Consider the following 16,754-nt stretch of genomic DNA (forward strand, 5'->3'; position numbering starts at 1 on the left):
AAGAAACAATAACAATTTTTGATAGGATACTTTCTTTTTTATTTCAGTAGTACATCAACGTTATATTATTTTGTTATTCATTATTATGATGTTTATATATATTAAAAATTTTAATTTTTCTATGTAAACAAGCATTAATATACGAAATTTTTATAAAATTAGAAAATTGATAACAAATTATTGTTTTAATTATTTTATACATATAATAGACAATAATACACATAATAGAAACAATATATTTATAAAATTTGTGAATCATATTTTTTAAATGAAAAATTATATTTTCTATTAAAATTTCTCGACGAATTAAGAACCCCTATCGTAAATGTTATTGTTACTCGACTGTGCATAATTTCATTGTGATTTACAAAATTTACATAAATTTCTCAATTTACAATTATAATTACAGTTTGTGATTAAACTAAATGATATGTGTATTATACAAATTAATAAATAATTTATTTATCAATTTTTTATAAATTGCTTACATGAATATTGCAAAACATTTTTCAAATGTCGCGGTCATATGATTACTACGTAGTTCAGTTTCTTTAACTATCATTTTTGACAGTTCAATTTTCGTGTTAATTAATGTTTAGTTTAGTTCCAAGATCTCTTATATTAAAAAAAAAAATATGTTTGTCGTTAGTTGAAAAGAGAAGAGAAAGAAAAGGAAAAAAAACAAAATGACTTCGGAAGAAGATTGCCCTTGTACGGACAGGTCCGAACCTTCGAACATGACGTCTTTACGTACTGACATAAGTTCGATGATAAATTCTTATGAATCTTATGTAAAGATTACTGAAGAAGAGAAAAAAACAGTCGAAGAACCTTACAAAAGTACGAATAATATGATAAAACTTTAATTAAAGTAATATACAAATAATATTAATGATACAAATCCATTATTATATGACAAATACGAATTTATTCGATTAATAAATTATTTTATTTATCTATTTTTTGCAGAGAATATATTAGCCACAAATATGTAAAAAAATATATATAATAAACTAAATTTAACGCATAAAGTTATTATAATAAAAATCCAATATATAGTGGATTCGAAGTGTCTCGATTAATGATTTTTGTTTTCCAGAGACTATTAATCAAGAATTACCAGAAGTAATAAATCATCGAGAAATGACGCAATTCGAGTCTGTTATACCTTGCTATTGTCATGTTCCAATAATGTAATATATATACATACCTGTGATAATATTGGAAAATAAATTATAAAAGTTCCAATTACTATTATTATCCATAAATTTCTGTTTATCTTTTTCAGAAATGGTTACACGTTACCAGTAAAGTACACAAAAGGTAAGTGTGTTATTATCTCGTACGTGTTCGCTTCCGAAATAATTCTCTAAAGAATTATTTTTCAGATAATCACCATAAACATCGTTCATTTTGGTCTAGTTTTCGTAGCAAATGGTCTGATAAAAAATATCTCGATGATAGACATCGAAATTATGAAATTAAATTACAACGAAATACACCTTACAAGGTTGTATTGAATTAATTCATTGGATAGTATTAATAAGAAAATTAAATGTTGTAAAAAACGATAACCTTCAAATTTTTAGTCTTTAAATAAAATCACGAATGGTAATGTAAAAACAAAACCCGAAGAGAAAATAAAATTTCAAGCTGACAAATTAAGTCAAGGTGACAAAAAAAGAGAAAATCTTGCCGAAAGAATCGACATTTATTACTTCGATCATGGAAATTCTGCGTAAGATTTAAATTGGCGATTGTGGCGCCATTTCTCTATGATGTAATCAGTATTACGTAGCAGTCAAGTTTCATTCCCTTTTTCCTTTTTGTCTATATATTTGAATTGTTTTTTAGATTAGAAAAATCAAAATAATTAATAAATAAATAATTTGTTTGTAATAGATATTATCGAACAACAGATTCACCACCTATATTAAAAACAGAAAAATGTGCTGAAAAGACCGACCAAGCAGCAACACGTTTTTGGGCTGAAATATTTGGCACCATTCATATAGGAACAGCATTTATAACAGCTTTTATTCTACAACTGATAAGATTCATATTATTCAGTCTTATTCGGCCATTGACTGTTGGTATATTGCAATTATTTGCAGATTATTTCGTGAAACCTCTACTTTCGATAATATTTAACGCATTGATACAACCAATTTTAATACTTTTATACAATATTGCAACATCTATCAAAGATCTTTGTGAACCATTGGCAGAAACTGTTGGTTTATTTTTAAGAGAGATAGCAAATCTATGTAGATCGATTAGGATAATAGAAATAAGATATGAAAATAAGGGTTCTTCTACTTGAAAGTAAGAAACAAATTATTGAGACGTTATTCTATATACAAATGAGGATAATTTGGAAGAATTTTATTATGATCAAGGATTTATAACAAGTTGATCAACTGGTACGATGATCATTTCAACATGAAAATAACAGGATATTGCCTTAACACCAGGTATATATTTGGTATTATTCTCTTCAACTTTACAATATTCTTATTGGTTCATTTATTTTTGTATGGAACAAATGATCTCTTTTATATCTCATCAACTAATTTTCATCAATATAATAATTAATGAATTTATCATCTTCTTCGTCTCTTCCTTCTCATATATATATATCTTATTGTTATTAATAAATTATGTACAATCTCACAAACAACAAACGGAGGAACCTAATTACATCATTGCAGCTGTAGTTCTCACACTTCGCTATTTACAGGTACTACTTGGTTTTTACAGAATCGCTCCATCTTTTCTGTGTGTATGTATATATGCGTTTGTGTAATAAGTGTATTTTTTCTCGTAAACTTTCTTTCATGTATATTCTATTTTTAAGAAACCAAACAAACGCCTATCGTCACCTACTCTCAGGAACTGCAACCTCTGGCATGCTGTGCATTGTGATCTAGCTGGTTGTGGTCGGAGTCTCCTGGATGGCTAAAGTTTGCGAAGGCGTGGATGATGAATCACCTGAATAATAATAATAAATAAACAATAACAAAATCATTGGACTATGTCATGATTACCTTTTGTAAGTGTTATTATGTAATCAAGATCTTATCAAACAAATTACACTGTCTTTTTGTTTTTTAGTTAATTTTGATGATATATATACATATGTATAAAAGAGATGTATGTCGAAAATAAGATAATTTTACCCAAAAGAGCAGCCTCTAAGTCTCCTAGGATTTCCGTTTCCTTGGGATCAATAAGATTGAAGCGTTGATTAAGGAGAGTGAGGTGAGCAAATACACAATTGAGGTGAGCGTGCAACCCCAAAAGTGCCACCTCTCGGAAGTGGCAGTGGTAAATGTGTGCCACCACATGGTACAGTAGCCGCAGGATCTTACGCACTATTGATTCGAACGAACTTGGAAATTCATTTGCTGAAAAAAGAAATAAAAATTAATACCACTACTGTATTAGATATGTGACTATCATGAAATATAAAAGAGAATACAGAATAATGTATATATTCATATACATTAAATATATTTATTTACATAAATTAATGGTCTACATGCTTACCATATTTAGTAGGAAATATAGTTTCATCGCTAACAGTGCGTTGTGTGAATGTCATAACATAATCTATATACTGTGGCGCTGCCACCCTCGTTTTCTTACCCTTCTCGTCAAACCATAAATATGTCCTGCAAAAAGATACATTTTTTTTTATTTAAACAATATATTTTCTCATAATTTTATAATATATCTTATTAGTAATTTAATATATATTGTAATACACTAATGTTATATTTTTTTATAAATTTTCAAACAGAAATAAATTAATAAAATATTCACTTATTATTATCTACAAATGAACAATTAACAATGAAAATTGTTGTTTTAATTAGGTGAAATATACCTCAGACCAGGACCAGTCATATCTGGGCAACCAGTCATAGTGCAAAACTCGGATATAGTACCATACACGAGATTAATATGATCGAACAGTGCGAGGGTATGCGATGCTAGCCACTCATTATAATCCAAACCAGGTGGCAGATCAACTAGCATTCTTAAGTCTAACTCAGGCAGCTGTCTTTCTAAAGTTGCCTCTTCCAAATAGAGTTTAGGATCCTCTGTAGTTCCCGCATCTTTCTCCTTTCGTCGGGCTTTTCTGAAATCATTACCATCATAGCCATTTGGATTATTCTTCAAAATCATATCTGTTTTTTTTTCTTTTTTTTTTTTTAACATTTACCTTTTTTTTTCTAATGAGATGATTCATATATACAGGCAAACGAGCGCCATATACAAATTCTGTGTATGTATGCATTGCAATCAGAAAATGATAAAATACCATAATAAAATGGAAAATGTGTCAATATAAAAATTAAATTTCTCTCTCACTCTCTCTCTCTCTGTGCGCGCGCGCGCGTGTGCGTGTGCGTGTGTGTGTGCGCGCGCACGCGTGTGTATTTAATAATTTGATTTTAAATGTGATGGACATAAAACCACAATATAATATTAATAAGTTTTATTATTTATCTTTAAATACAAGGAACACATTATGAAGATCAATCTGTATGATATTTATTTTGTTATTGTTATTATTAATAAAATAATAATAATAATAATAATAATAATGATGATGATGATGATAATAATAATAATAATAATAATAATAATGATGATGATAATAATAATAATAATAATAATAATAATAGTAACAATAATAATAGTAATAATGGTAATAGTAATAATAATAGTGATGATGATGATGATGATGATGATGATGATGATGATGATGATGATGATGATGGCGACGACGACGATGATGATGATGAGGAGGAGGGGGAGGAGGAGGACGACGACGATGATGATGATGATGATGATGATGATGATGATGATGATGATGATGATGATGATGATGATGATGATGATGATGATGATGATGATGATAATGATGATGATAATGATAATGATAACAGTAACAATATTGATGATATAATAATTTAAAAATTTAAACTTAAACATTTCTTAATATGCTTTTTCTATTTTAAATCGAATTTGAGAAAGCATCGTTGCGAATTACAGACGCCATCTTGTTTTCTTCTCAATGGAATGATGTAGGTGTAAGTGTTCAACGTTTTTTATTGGTCATCGTAAGAAATGCTGTTTTTACATGCAAATTCATGACAGTAGCGAAATTAATTTGGTTACGCTACGGCAGGCTATACTGCATCATACATACATACATGCATGCATCCATACATCCATACATACATACATACATACATACATACGTACGTACGTACGTACGTACACATATATACCGCGCGCGTACATACGTTTTTATTATGTGTATTACACATAGAGATTACTAAATTTAATGTATTTTGTTATTTTTCTAAAAAAAAAAAAAAGCGCATGCCGTATTAAAATAAGCTACATTCCTTAAATTGATATAATGGCACAATATGACGGCATAAAAGATGGATCAAAATAAACATGGTATCTTTCAATCCCTCTCTCTTTCTTTTTATTTTTGTTTGTAATTCGCTAAAAAGCAAGAGCCATATCATAAAACTAATAAAAATCATTTTTCCTTTGTTTTTTATTTGTATAAATAAATTCGAATTGGCAAATTGGCAAATTGGCAAATTGGCAAAAGGCAAAAAGAAAAGCGTAACAAAATGGTGACGATATAGACGCAACGTGACGACGAAGAAGTGACGAAGAAGAAGAACAAGAAGAAGAAGAACAAGAAGAAGAAGAACAAGAAGAAGAAGAAGAAGAAGAAGAAGAAGACGACGATGACGACGACGACGACGACGACGACGACGACGACGACGATGATGACGAAGATTTGTTCGATCGCTTGGCCGCCATGCAAATGAAATAATATAATCAACATAGAGAAATTAAATCTTGACGCATATATTCGCAGGACATAAAAAGAGAGCAAATATATAGACATTTATAAATATGTAGATATTTATATGTATATGGGTAGAAATTTTTTTAAAGAAACGCTTCGATTCCTTTTATTTTTGAAGAGAAATGAAATTATGATAAATTCGTAATTTTCAAAATTAATATGTTAAAATTTTTTAATTTGCCATTTTTATCATCATCATGGACTTAATAACCATTGACTTGGAAGACTCTCATCAATTTCCTCATTTTCAATAGATTATCTTTTTTGAAGTCATCCTATAGAAATTCTCAACTTTATTATCTTTATTACCAAACAGACCACCACTGACTCAAAAAAGAATGTTCTCATAGAATTTTATTTACTTTTTTTCAAATCATACATTCGAAGCGTCTCCCACCCTTCTTTTTTTATTCAGGCCATCTAAAAGAAGAGACGATCGTTTGGACTGGACTCACGCGACGAGTTCGCCGAAGAGCCTGATTTTCCTGTGGCAGGTGTCGAGAAGGGAGAGTCGTGACGATGAACTTGCTGGGGTAGTAGTAGTAGTAGTAGTTGTACTACCACCTCCACCACCATGATGAACAGGAGTTGCAGGTGCTGACATTGTCGATGAGGACGACGATACACCTGAAGTTACGTTGTTTCCCTCCTGATGGAGTATAACTCGAGCAGGTGAACGTAACATTATCCCTGAGGCCGACGTCACCGTAGTAGCCGTTATCGTAGCTGCCGAAGATGACCTTTTCGGCGGGCCACCGACGATACCACGGAGGACGTCGTGGCCAAGGATTTTTTCACGTACACTCGGTATGCACCAAATCTTGATTAGTTCTCATTGAACCTTTCTGTAGCTACGAGCGACTGACTTTCGCCGGTTGCTCGAGCTCAGTTCGAGGTTCTTTTCTTTATAAAAATTTTTAACACCCTTCTTTTATTTATTTATTTTTGTTTGTATTTTTTTTAGGGTCGATGAAAACACGGAAGTTTAAACAGTTTTGTAAACTTTTCGTAGTATCTTCTTTTTAACCTTTTACTACCTCCTTCAGTCATATTTGTTTATTTTTTTTTTAAATTTTAATCTGTAACGATTAACAAAGTTCTAAACTTCTAGATTTTTCTAAAAACGAAATCTAATCATTTTCCTAAGCCATTATTCTATATATCTTTCCCATTTCTTTTTTTTTTTTTAGGTTATGATGTATCTTCAATTGCCTGGACTTATGCCAAAACAGTCTGTGATTCTCATATACACTGACGTTGCTATCCTCTTCTTTCTTTGTTTTGCGTTTTTATTTCGTAGAATTTTACTTGGATGCCATCTGGCTATGATCGATCAAACTTTTATGTTGAACATTTCTTCATTAATGTTATTATTATTGTCGTCATCATTTTACAGTTTCGAACATATAAAATGGAAATGGCTGAGAAAGATTTGATCAAATTTTTTTGTCAACGAATTAAAAAAAATAAGAACGAGAGAGAGAATAGAAAGTTAAAGAAAACGTTCATTGATAATTGACGAGTGAACACAATGATTTATCAAACAAATATACATATATATAAAAGAAGTAGAATATTTTATTCGCTTCGTCACAAAAGTAAATAAATAAACAAACACGTAAAAAAGAAGATCGTTACCGAGCACTAACGGATATAATGTTCTCGCCGCCTCTGAGACAACGAGAGACTGACGTCCTCATGGAGATTTCGTATGCGACTGCCGAGAAAGATAGAGAAAAGAGAAAGAGAAAGAGAAAGAGAGAGAGAGAGAGAGAGAGAGTGACGCGTACCAGTTCTGGTCCTACACCGCATCATGACGCCGCGACTCTGCAGTGAATGCTGGAGTATTCCCAGAAGATCCAGAAAAATATCATTTTAACATACACACATAACCTCCCCCACACACTATATATATAATTATATATATACATATATAATTTTATATATATATATAATTTAATTTTCATATGAATTTTTATTGAATGAGATTTGTTAATGTATATAATATACGTATAATGTATATAATATAATATTGAAGGATATATAAAGGATGAAGAAAAGGGCGGATGAAAGAGAAGAGGGGATAGAGATGAGGCAAGAGAGCGGCAATGCGACGGTGGTTGCGCCGCCAATGGATCAGCTGTGAACCGGCAACTAAGTCAGCTGACTACTCGGCCCTCCCCACCTTCTGCCTGTTTCACAGCCTCGTACACACTGCGAGATAGTCTCTGCGACAATCAATATTCCACTCTGCCCCCGCGAATTTATTTTGCGATGCTCTTTTAAACATTCATTTTCTTTATATTTATTAGAATAATAAATGTATGGGCACACACACACACACACACGCGCGCGCGATTATATGAAAGAATGTTGGATTATATGGCAATGCAAATAATTTTAAATTTCATGTATAATTTCATTAATAATTATATAATATCGTTAACTAAAAACAGAGAAAAGACTTAATTTTGGAAGAATAATACAAAAATTTAAATATAGCGTTTTTCTTTAAAGAGGGCGTGGTACGTCACGTGGTTATCCATACTACTTTCTCATCGATTATTCACTCGATATCTAACAATATCTTTTATTTTCTTCACAAAACACTGAACACAAATTTCTCTAATTCTGTTATTTTTAATGATTTTTTTTAGTTGATGTGAAAAAATACATAACAACCTATTAGCCCTTCTACCAAGCAATATTTTTTTTCCAGTAAAATAATGAAAGAAGAAGATAAAATGACAGAGAAAAGAAGTAAAAAGAAAGAAAAAAACAAATATCAAGTTGAATGGAAAGTGGAGATCCTGTTTGGCGCCAGGATTCAATCGAACTTGTTTTCCTTTCAAACAGCTAAGGGATTACAAGAGGGAGAAGAGCAGAGAAAATAAAAGACGATCGATGTTAAGAATGGCGCCTTCCTGGCGCCTCTCTTCATCACGCTCGAGACATTATTTCGTCCTACACGTTTGTTTACCAGCGTCATTCTACTACCATAGTTTTATCTCCATCGTCGATGCATTCGACCGTTAAAAAACTATTCTTATTGTCGTCCTCATACTTCCTCTCAAATGATTATTTTTCCCTATCGATCTCTTTAGGAACATTATCTTTTATTTTAGTATATATATTTATGCAGAATATAGATACTTTCTTTTCCTCGTCCCAACTCTCTATTTTCTCTTTCACAATTCTTTTCTTTTACCTTTTTTTTTCTTACACTATATTTATGATTAATCGGTTCGTGTTTCTCAAGGGTTCCATCTTTTTGTTATAGAGGTTACTTACTAGAAAGGTATCCTAATTTGACGAAAGAGATTAATATAAAGTAACTTGCAGAATAGCAAATTTAAAAAATAAATAATAAATAAAAAATGGGATATTATTTCTCATTATAATTTTAATTACGATACAGAAGTATATGTAATGTATTTATTATGATGAAAAGAATGTAATTTAAATGTTGATAAAAAAAAAGCATATATAGAAAGTAACATTATCGATTTGGTTAAAATTAAAATTAAAACCATTTAATTAAGCCGAGTGTACCAAGTTTCACTAACAAAGACCCATGGAAACAGAAAAAAAAAAGAGAGGAAAAAACCTTGTGCAAAAAAATCATCTTTTTTTACGATAACTATTTCCTTTTTTTTTTAAATTGACTCGAGAATTTTCCACACTGTGAAAGTTTTCGTTACACTCTCACGATCGTCGAGATATCTCGAGAAAGTAATCGAGGAAAATCATGAGTCGAACACGAATAACGAAAATAGCTAGCGCTCAAACACACACACACACACACACACACACACACACACACAATATGAATATAAATCCGTGAGCGACTATTCTCAATATATTTAATTACTGTCAAAGTGATTATGTCAAATCAATTAGCTTAAGTTTGATGTCGCGTTCTTGTTAATGACAAATCGTTCAGAATGTTTTCCCTTGCGAATTATTACGAATTTTCATTCGATTATGATGTTTTGAATTTATCGCTTTTTGATATATGATTAGACATCACGTAACCTGTCTTATATACTGTAGCAATTTTAAAATGCAATGTTAAGAGAGTGTGGCATATTTTCGATTTCTATTAACTATTTTTACGATAATAAAGGTAAATATTAATGATGAATATCAATTTTGGCTCGAAAATTTCAAAGATCATATAGTTTTACAAGAGTGAAATTCGTTTAAACCAATGGCACTTTTTCTCACTCGGGGCCAAATATTGACTTAACCTTAATCGTAGAACATATCATTGGCGCCGCGGAAGATTTCTAGACAACGTAATAATACTGCGTCATCTACATAAATATATATATCCGAGCCAATGATTCTACGAAATTTATCGATGTCGATAGGTTATATGTTTTCTTTTTTTTAAGGGGGTGGGGAGAGAGGAACAGTACACGATAAACTCGATTTGAATTGGAATGAAATTCTTATTAATGACTTTAACGGTTGCATTAATGTTATTCTTTTTCAATATTTATAAATAAAAACAGGCGTTTAAAATCACAGATCTCATTTTGTACATAGGTCTCACTTTAACAAAATTAAACAAGAAGTTTCTTCGACATTCATTAAAGACATGTCATGTGTATAGCTATTACGTCAGAGTGTTAAAAAAGTTAAGATATAGATAATCTTGCGAGCACACAATAAAGAAGTTGTATGGTTGAATACAGTATTTACACAGTTCAAACTAATATTTACTTCTAAGCTATTAATTTCTTTGTAAACGAATTTTCTTCTTCGAACAACCTTGGGATATCACACATACACACACGACGCTTGCGGAATTAATACGATTAGATATATACATACAAATCGTCAGATAAATAAACATCAATCGATCAAACATTTACACATTTCTATCACATCATTTTTTATCTCTCTAGTTTTTGCTATCGAGATATCACGATAAATATAAGTCGTAAGAACACATTGAAAAAGATAGAACAATTAAATTATCGGCTGTCCTCGTGATTATCGTTTAATTGCACATAGAGATAACTACACCAAGTAAATTAATAAGTTGGTCGTGTACCTATCACGTGATTGATCGAGCAAGTTCACACATTTAAAATAATAATTATAATAAAAATAGGCGAAAAATGATAAAGGACTATCGGTAAAGAAGAGATCCTCGATAATCGACTGAACCGAAGTTAGTAAGGTGGTGGGGAAGGAATGAGAAGAGAAAAGAGAGGGGGGGACTGACCTGCAGAAGCACGTGACCGTGTCCTCGACATCGATGGAGAGCGAAGGGTCGATGGCGGAGTATTTCAGGACCTTCCTGCTCCCAAGACCGAACATAAGGACGAAGAAAAGCAATGACGGGTTGTTGCTTTTATTATTTGAGATTAATTTGAAAACTGGACGTTGTTTTCAGTAAAAAGAAGAAGGGAAATGGAAAGAGAGCGAGAGAAAGAGAGAGGAAGAAGAATAAAAAAGGGGGTGCAGGAATAATTCCGGTTGGTCCTCCGACCAACGTTCACCGCGAACGCCACAGTAACGAAACGTAGACTGACGTAGCCGTTCTCCAAGCGTTCGCCAGGTACCACTACCACTACCACTACCACTACCACTACCACTACTACTAAACTACCATCACGATTTTCTCTCATTCGAGAAGAGGAACGCCTATCTAACGCCTCCTGTATACTCTACCAACACGATCAGTTTTATAAAGAAAGAGAGAAAGAAAGAAAAGTCACGTGTGCATATATATGCACGATGTATGAGGCTTCGTTTTATATAGAAAACATACACTCAAGAATCTTTTTCCTACTCCAGCGTTCAGTAAATATGTGTGTATGTGCATACGTCTTTACCTAACTCCACTATAATGTAATTAACCAGAAGTGCCTGCCCCCCTCTCTCGATGAAGCCAAACAAGTTCTTGAGCAGGAAAACAAGATCTTATACTCCTCCAATACTACTTTTTTCCTGTGAGATCATTTACGTCACAACACAATACTGTTTCGTAAATAACGTGAAAAACAGGAAAGAGATCCTTGTAAATGGAGAAGTTAATTGAAATTTGATTACAAAGTATGATGAAAAGTATTGTGAACGTATGATATATGTAGTATAAAAAGAAAAAGGAAAAAAAAACTAAAGAAACGATTTTATCACGGTCGGTAACGACGTATTCTATCTTATCAACGAATTGTCTTAGTAAATACTACATTTAGAAGTAACGTTATTATAAATGTTGTGCTTATGCTTCTGATTTCTGCTTTCTAAATATGCATACGTTAATAAATATATATGTACGTTTTTCTTAGAATCGCAAAGAATTCAAGGGAAATTACAATTCCGTTGAATTAATGAAACTAATGAAAATAATGAAGTATTACTCCGAAAAATGTTGAAATTTATGAAGGAAACAATTGATATCATACCGTTTTAATATGGTGCAATGCATTTGCAGATCGTCGAACTAAATTCTCCACCTCTCGAATCACCGTTCCCAATCGAATAAAACGTAAATTCATGTAAATTAACGTCTCTCATAAACGCGAGTTGATCTTTGCCGAGGTCGATTATTTTTGTCAGAGTTGTGTTGTCGTGCACGTTTAGCTCGGTCGCAAAATGACGTTTATCCATTCACAAATATCCTTGCCAAGAAAATGGCCGACATTATACATGGTTTATGAAAAACGAATGCATAAGAGGATAATGAGGTCGGCTATGAATGTCACGAAAATGTGACGATAACTTAAGTCGTTTTGTATTCCCTAGCCTGAAAGGCAGATCATATTTAATAAGACATTTTTATTAATCATTCTTGCAAATCTCTCTCTCTCTCTCTCTCTATATATATATATATATATATATATATATATATATATAAAGATAAGGTTATACAGGAAACCGAAACTTCCGACATTACAGCGATCACATCGATAATAAAACGTATCAACCCAAGAACGATATCACACACAAATATATTAGTAAAGCCTACGTCATCGAATATAAAACCGCGATAAAATTTATCGCAAGAAGGTGCGCGGTTGAGCATACTATATATATATTTCGTAATTTAGATATTTGCTCGCCATTTTGAATTTTTACTGTTCGTATATCTTCAATATTGTTTTATAATTTTACAGTAATACGTTGACGAATTAAAAATTATAGCAGTCACGAATAAAATAAGAACTCGTTCGTTAATAAAATATTTTCAATTTTATTCTTGGATAAAATCTGTGTACCTACATGTATTAAAGAGAAAGAGAAAGAGAGAGAAAGAGAGAAGACAAGTGTGATTCATCGAGGAAGCCTATCACACACCGCGAGAGATCACTCGAATATGAGTCATCGTTTTCTTTGGTTTCGAACCAGCGAATCCATCGATTGTTCACTTTTTGTCTTTCAATTATGCAAAAAAAAAAATCAATTTTTTTAACAAAATAAACTCTTTCTTTCGCCTCAATATTTTCCTCTCATTTTTATTATATTCATTAAAAGAATAGAAAGAGAAAAAAAAGAAAAACAATGAGTGTATGTGCATGAGTGTGCGTATAGCTTTTTTGCGCACGCGTATATTGCAGAAAAAAATGTCTTGCGACATGATGCGTATTACATCGTTTTCGTTATCCTCTTTAAAGGTAGCCAATACTTTACATATTTATTTATTAATGTTACCACTCAAGTTTAAATTATGTATAAAACGTAATAGAAGTATGTAATAATATATAGATCGATGTTAAAGTTAACAATTCGATTCGTAACGTATCGATTAGTATTCGAGTTCCATTAAATCTCTTTCTTCGAAGTTATCGATTATTCAGTTACATCGAAGAACACTCAAAATAGTCGACCGTGAAACTGGTCCATGCAACTCTCTATTGTATAATGTATATTTTTGTTATAGAATATAGGTTATATTGTGACAAATAAATGTATATATAGAAAGTTTATAATAGTTATATATAATATTGGAATGATATTTTAGTCGTAACAACATTATTGAGAGTTTCTGAATGTACCACATAACATACATATGTATTATACGTATACCTACGTATAAGAGCTTTCTTTTTTCGTCCAACGAGGCGATGTCTCGAAGGCGTTAAATCAATAAAAGATTCGCCTTGACCAGGACAACGGTGTAACGAAATGAAATAATCGTTTTTCGAAGGTCTATCTTTCTATAAAAAAGAAAACAAAAAAAGAAGGGAAACAAAAATACAAAATTTTAGCATTGAATTTCCCGCGCGCTTTTTTTCTTTTGAATTTCGCGCCAGAACAAAACAACCAGCTACAATTATTCTGTCCTACTTAACCCGAAATTATTTGAATATATAAAAGAACAATATAAAAATAATATATATATATGTATTTACGTATATATATATTATATATAACATCGTTATTGAAAGAAAAAAATTTAACGGCCAAAAGAAGATTTTCAGAAAGCCAACTTTAAGGATGCGTATGCTGCTAATTCAATGACACAGAGACTTTCGCATAAGCTTTGTTGGTAATTCAATAATAATACTCGACGGAAATGAGATTAAGGTGACTTTCTGTGCCCTGGGAGTGTTACACACATTGACTTATTTTATTAAAAAATTTTAAAAATTGTTTGTCGTCCTTTCGTAACTTCCATCATTTTAAAAATAAACATAAAAATTGTGAATTCAAACATTTCTTGAACTTATTTTTTCTTCTTATCTTCCATCCTGATAAAAGAGATTTATTGACGAAAAAACGATCGAAAGGTTTACGTAAGTCCGTTAACAGGTAACACATACACACACAACGAAATAGCTTTTCCGTTCGTACATACATCGATAACTCGGTAAGAGCAAGAAAGAGAAGGGAGAGTCAAGGAAAAGGAAGACTCGCGCATATATTCAACATTTTGTCTTTTGCATGTTAACTTCGCGTCATCATCGTTGCTAGTCCGCCATATAAAATATCTTTTTTTTTTCACAACGTGTATTTTTTCTATTTACATATCATTCTTTTTATATCGAAAAAAATCAAAATTCAAGAACACCGATAAAGAAAAAAACGTATAAATATTTGATAATAAATACTTTGTGGTATACACGTTGACCACTGAAGTAGTTTCCATTTAAATTTTATCGAAAAAAAGATGAAGGAAATTAAAGAAAATCACTATAGGTCTTGATAATAATAATAGAAGAAAAGTAGCTGATTTTTCCGATCGAGAATAGAGCGTTTTACACTTATTTTTGCTTCTCTTGTAACTTCAGAAAAAATCTAAGATATATCAAGTTCATCCACTGAGCACTATCACAATGTTGAATTCTGATGGATTATTCCACAGATCATTTTAATTATGAAAATGTTAAATCCGATTTCGGATATTCAAATTATTTCGACAAAAAAAACCCGTCGCTTGAGCAATTTTCCAAAAAGACAATACAAAAATACAACAACGAAAAAAGTGAAAGAGAAACACAGAGGTTAGGAAAGTCATTGATCAAGAATAACCTTCAAATGCATATATCGATCATCATCACCATCATCACCATCGTCATCATCATCAACATCATCATCATTACCCTTTAGAAAACTTTCTCCTACATAAACGAAGATAATAATTCCTGTCGAAGGATATACGTATATATAGGGTGACAGAGGCAGTTTCATTGTCATTTTTGTTTGAAAACTAACTTACCCCATAAACCAATCCACGGTATCGCGGAGATACTCGGGTAACCTATCCAGCTTGGATGATTTTCAGGCGGATCACAGTATCGAGAGGGTGAAAGTAGCGCGAAGGAGAGCGGAGAAAAACAAAATAAATTCACTATCTCCCCCTCTCTCTTTCTCTCTCTCTCTCTCTCTCTCTGTGTATATATATGTATATATATATATCGTGCTTTTCTCTCTCCCTCTATCTCTCTCTTTCCGTATGATGCCACTTCTCCTTCTCCTCCACTAGTGGCAGCAGCAGCAGCAGACGGCGCACGTTTCGCGATCTCGCGAAATCTAACATGGCGAAGCTCCTCTATTGTCACCTGTTCCCGTCATGTCTCACTAGCCCTCACGAAAAATATTCGAGCTAAACGGTGAATGACGAAAAACTATATACACTAATCACTTTTTTTTCACGTTTATCTTTCTTTCTTCTTCTATTTCCAAATTTTTTCTTAATTCTCAAATTAGTTTTACAAAAACAAAATCACACTAAAGAAAAAGAGAGAGGGAGAGAAAGGGATAATACACCATACACAGAAATTCACGGTTCGTCGAACCGACTTAACAGTTTTTTTCCTCAATCCATTCGGTTTTTATATTAATTAATATTTCTACAGATTTTTTTCTCTATCAATTTGAAAGTAACCGAGGCGAACTTTTCTCGCCACTCACAGCTGATCATACGAATCTTTTCTACCGCTTTGCTCGTATAAGACTGAACTGTTCGTTGGAGACGTCACCAGAGCGCAGTGTATACGCGGCGCCCTGGTATCAACGATTGTACTGCCGTCTATATAATACCGCCTATTTTGAATCTTCTATCAATGATCGATCTTTCACTGCTCTTTTTTGTAATTCATTTGTATCCACACATATTCATTTCTTTTCATTTTTTTCCTCCGTTTTAAATTATTTGTAAATTTAATTAGATCATTAATTTATATTGATATAATTATTTTTCTAGATGGCGGTAGGAGCTACGAATGTTATACACTTCACATAGAAATGATTATTGAAATTTATCACAGATGGCATCTCATTATAATTGTTTACTTCAAATGTTTCTCTACGTTTTATCGATTTTATTAGCCTCTTTGTATTTGAAAAAATTTTCTGATTTAAGATGAACAGTTTATTAATGTTTGTT

At 31.9% G+C, this 16,754-nt stretch overlaps 3 protein-coding genes across 5 annotated transcripts; 2 read left to right on the forward strand and 1 right to left on the reverse strand.

Annotated features, from left to right (window-relative positions):
* Window positions 1–532: 532 nt before the first annotated feature.
* On the forward strand, window positions 533–1,961 carry LOC127070039 (uncharacterized). The gene is made up of 4 exons (XM_051007835.1): window positions 533–840; window positions 1,100–1,193; window positions 1,289–1,323; window positions 1,389–1,961. Exons 1-4 carry the CDS (start codon window positions 687–689, stop codon window positions 1,523–1,525), a joined length of 420 nt encoding a protein of 139 aa, XP_050863792.1. The 5' UTR covers window positions 533–686; the 3' UTR covers window positions 1,526–1,961.
* Window positions 1,590–2,990, forward strand: LOC127069952 (uncharacterized; the record flags this gene model as incomplete). Its single annotated transcript, XM_051007688.1, has 2 exons — window positions 1,590–1,738; window positions 1,903–2,990. Coding segments are annotated over 2 exons (570 nt in total), but the record flags the coding sequence as incomplete, so codon positions are not given.
* On the reverse strand, window positions 2,460–16,292 carry LOC127070034 (MOB kinase activator-like 2). Of its 3 annotated transcripts, XM_051007828.1 has the most exons (7): window positions 15,585–16,290; window positions 7,699–7,747; window positions 7,547–7,625; window positions 3,890–4,144; window positions 3,550–3,674; window positions 3,180–3,407; window positions 2,460–2,991 (listed from the first exon to the last, which is right to left on the reverse strand). In XM_051007828.1, exons 2-7 carry the CDS (start codon window positions 7,721–7,723, stop codon window positions 2,927–2,929), a joined length of 777 nt encoding a protein of 258 aa, XP_050863785.1. In that variant the 5' UTR covers window positions 7,724–7,747; window positions 15,585–16,290; the 3' UTR covers window positions 2,460–2,926. The 3 variants fall into 3 exon arrangements, with proteins under 3 accessions (XP_050863785.1, XP_050863784.1, XP_050863786.1); XM_051007827.1 differs by lacking the exons at window positions 7,547–7,625; window positions 7,699–7,747 and adding an exon at window positions 6,364–6,987 and having other exon boundaries at window positions 15,585–16,292; XM_051007829.1 differs by lacking the exons at window positions 7,547–7,625; window positions 7,699–7,747; window positions 15,585–16,290 and adding an exon at window positions 11,145–11,915.
* Between the last annotated feature and the right edge of the window lie 462 nt (window positions 16,293–16,754).

This window comes from Vespula vulgaris, chromosome 17 (genome assembly GCF_905475345.1).
Source record: "Vespula vulgaris chromosome 17, iyVesVulg1.1, whole genome shotgun sequence".
NCBI lineage: Eukaryota > Metazoa > Arthropoda > Insecta > Hymenoptera > Vespidae > Vespula > Vespula vulgaris.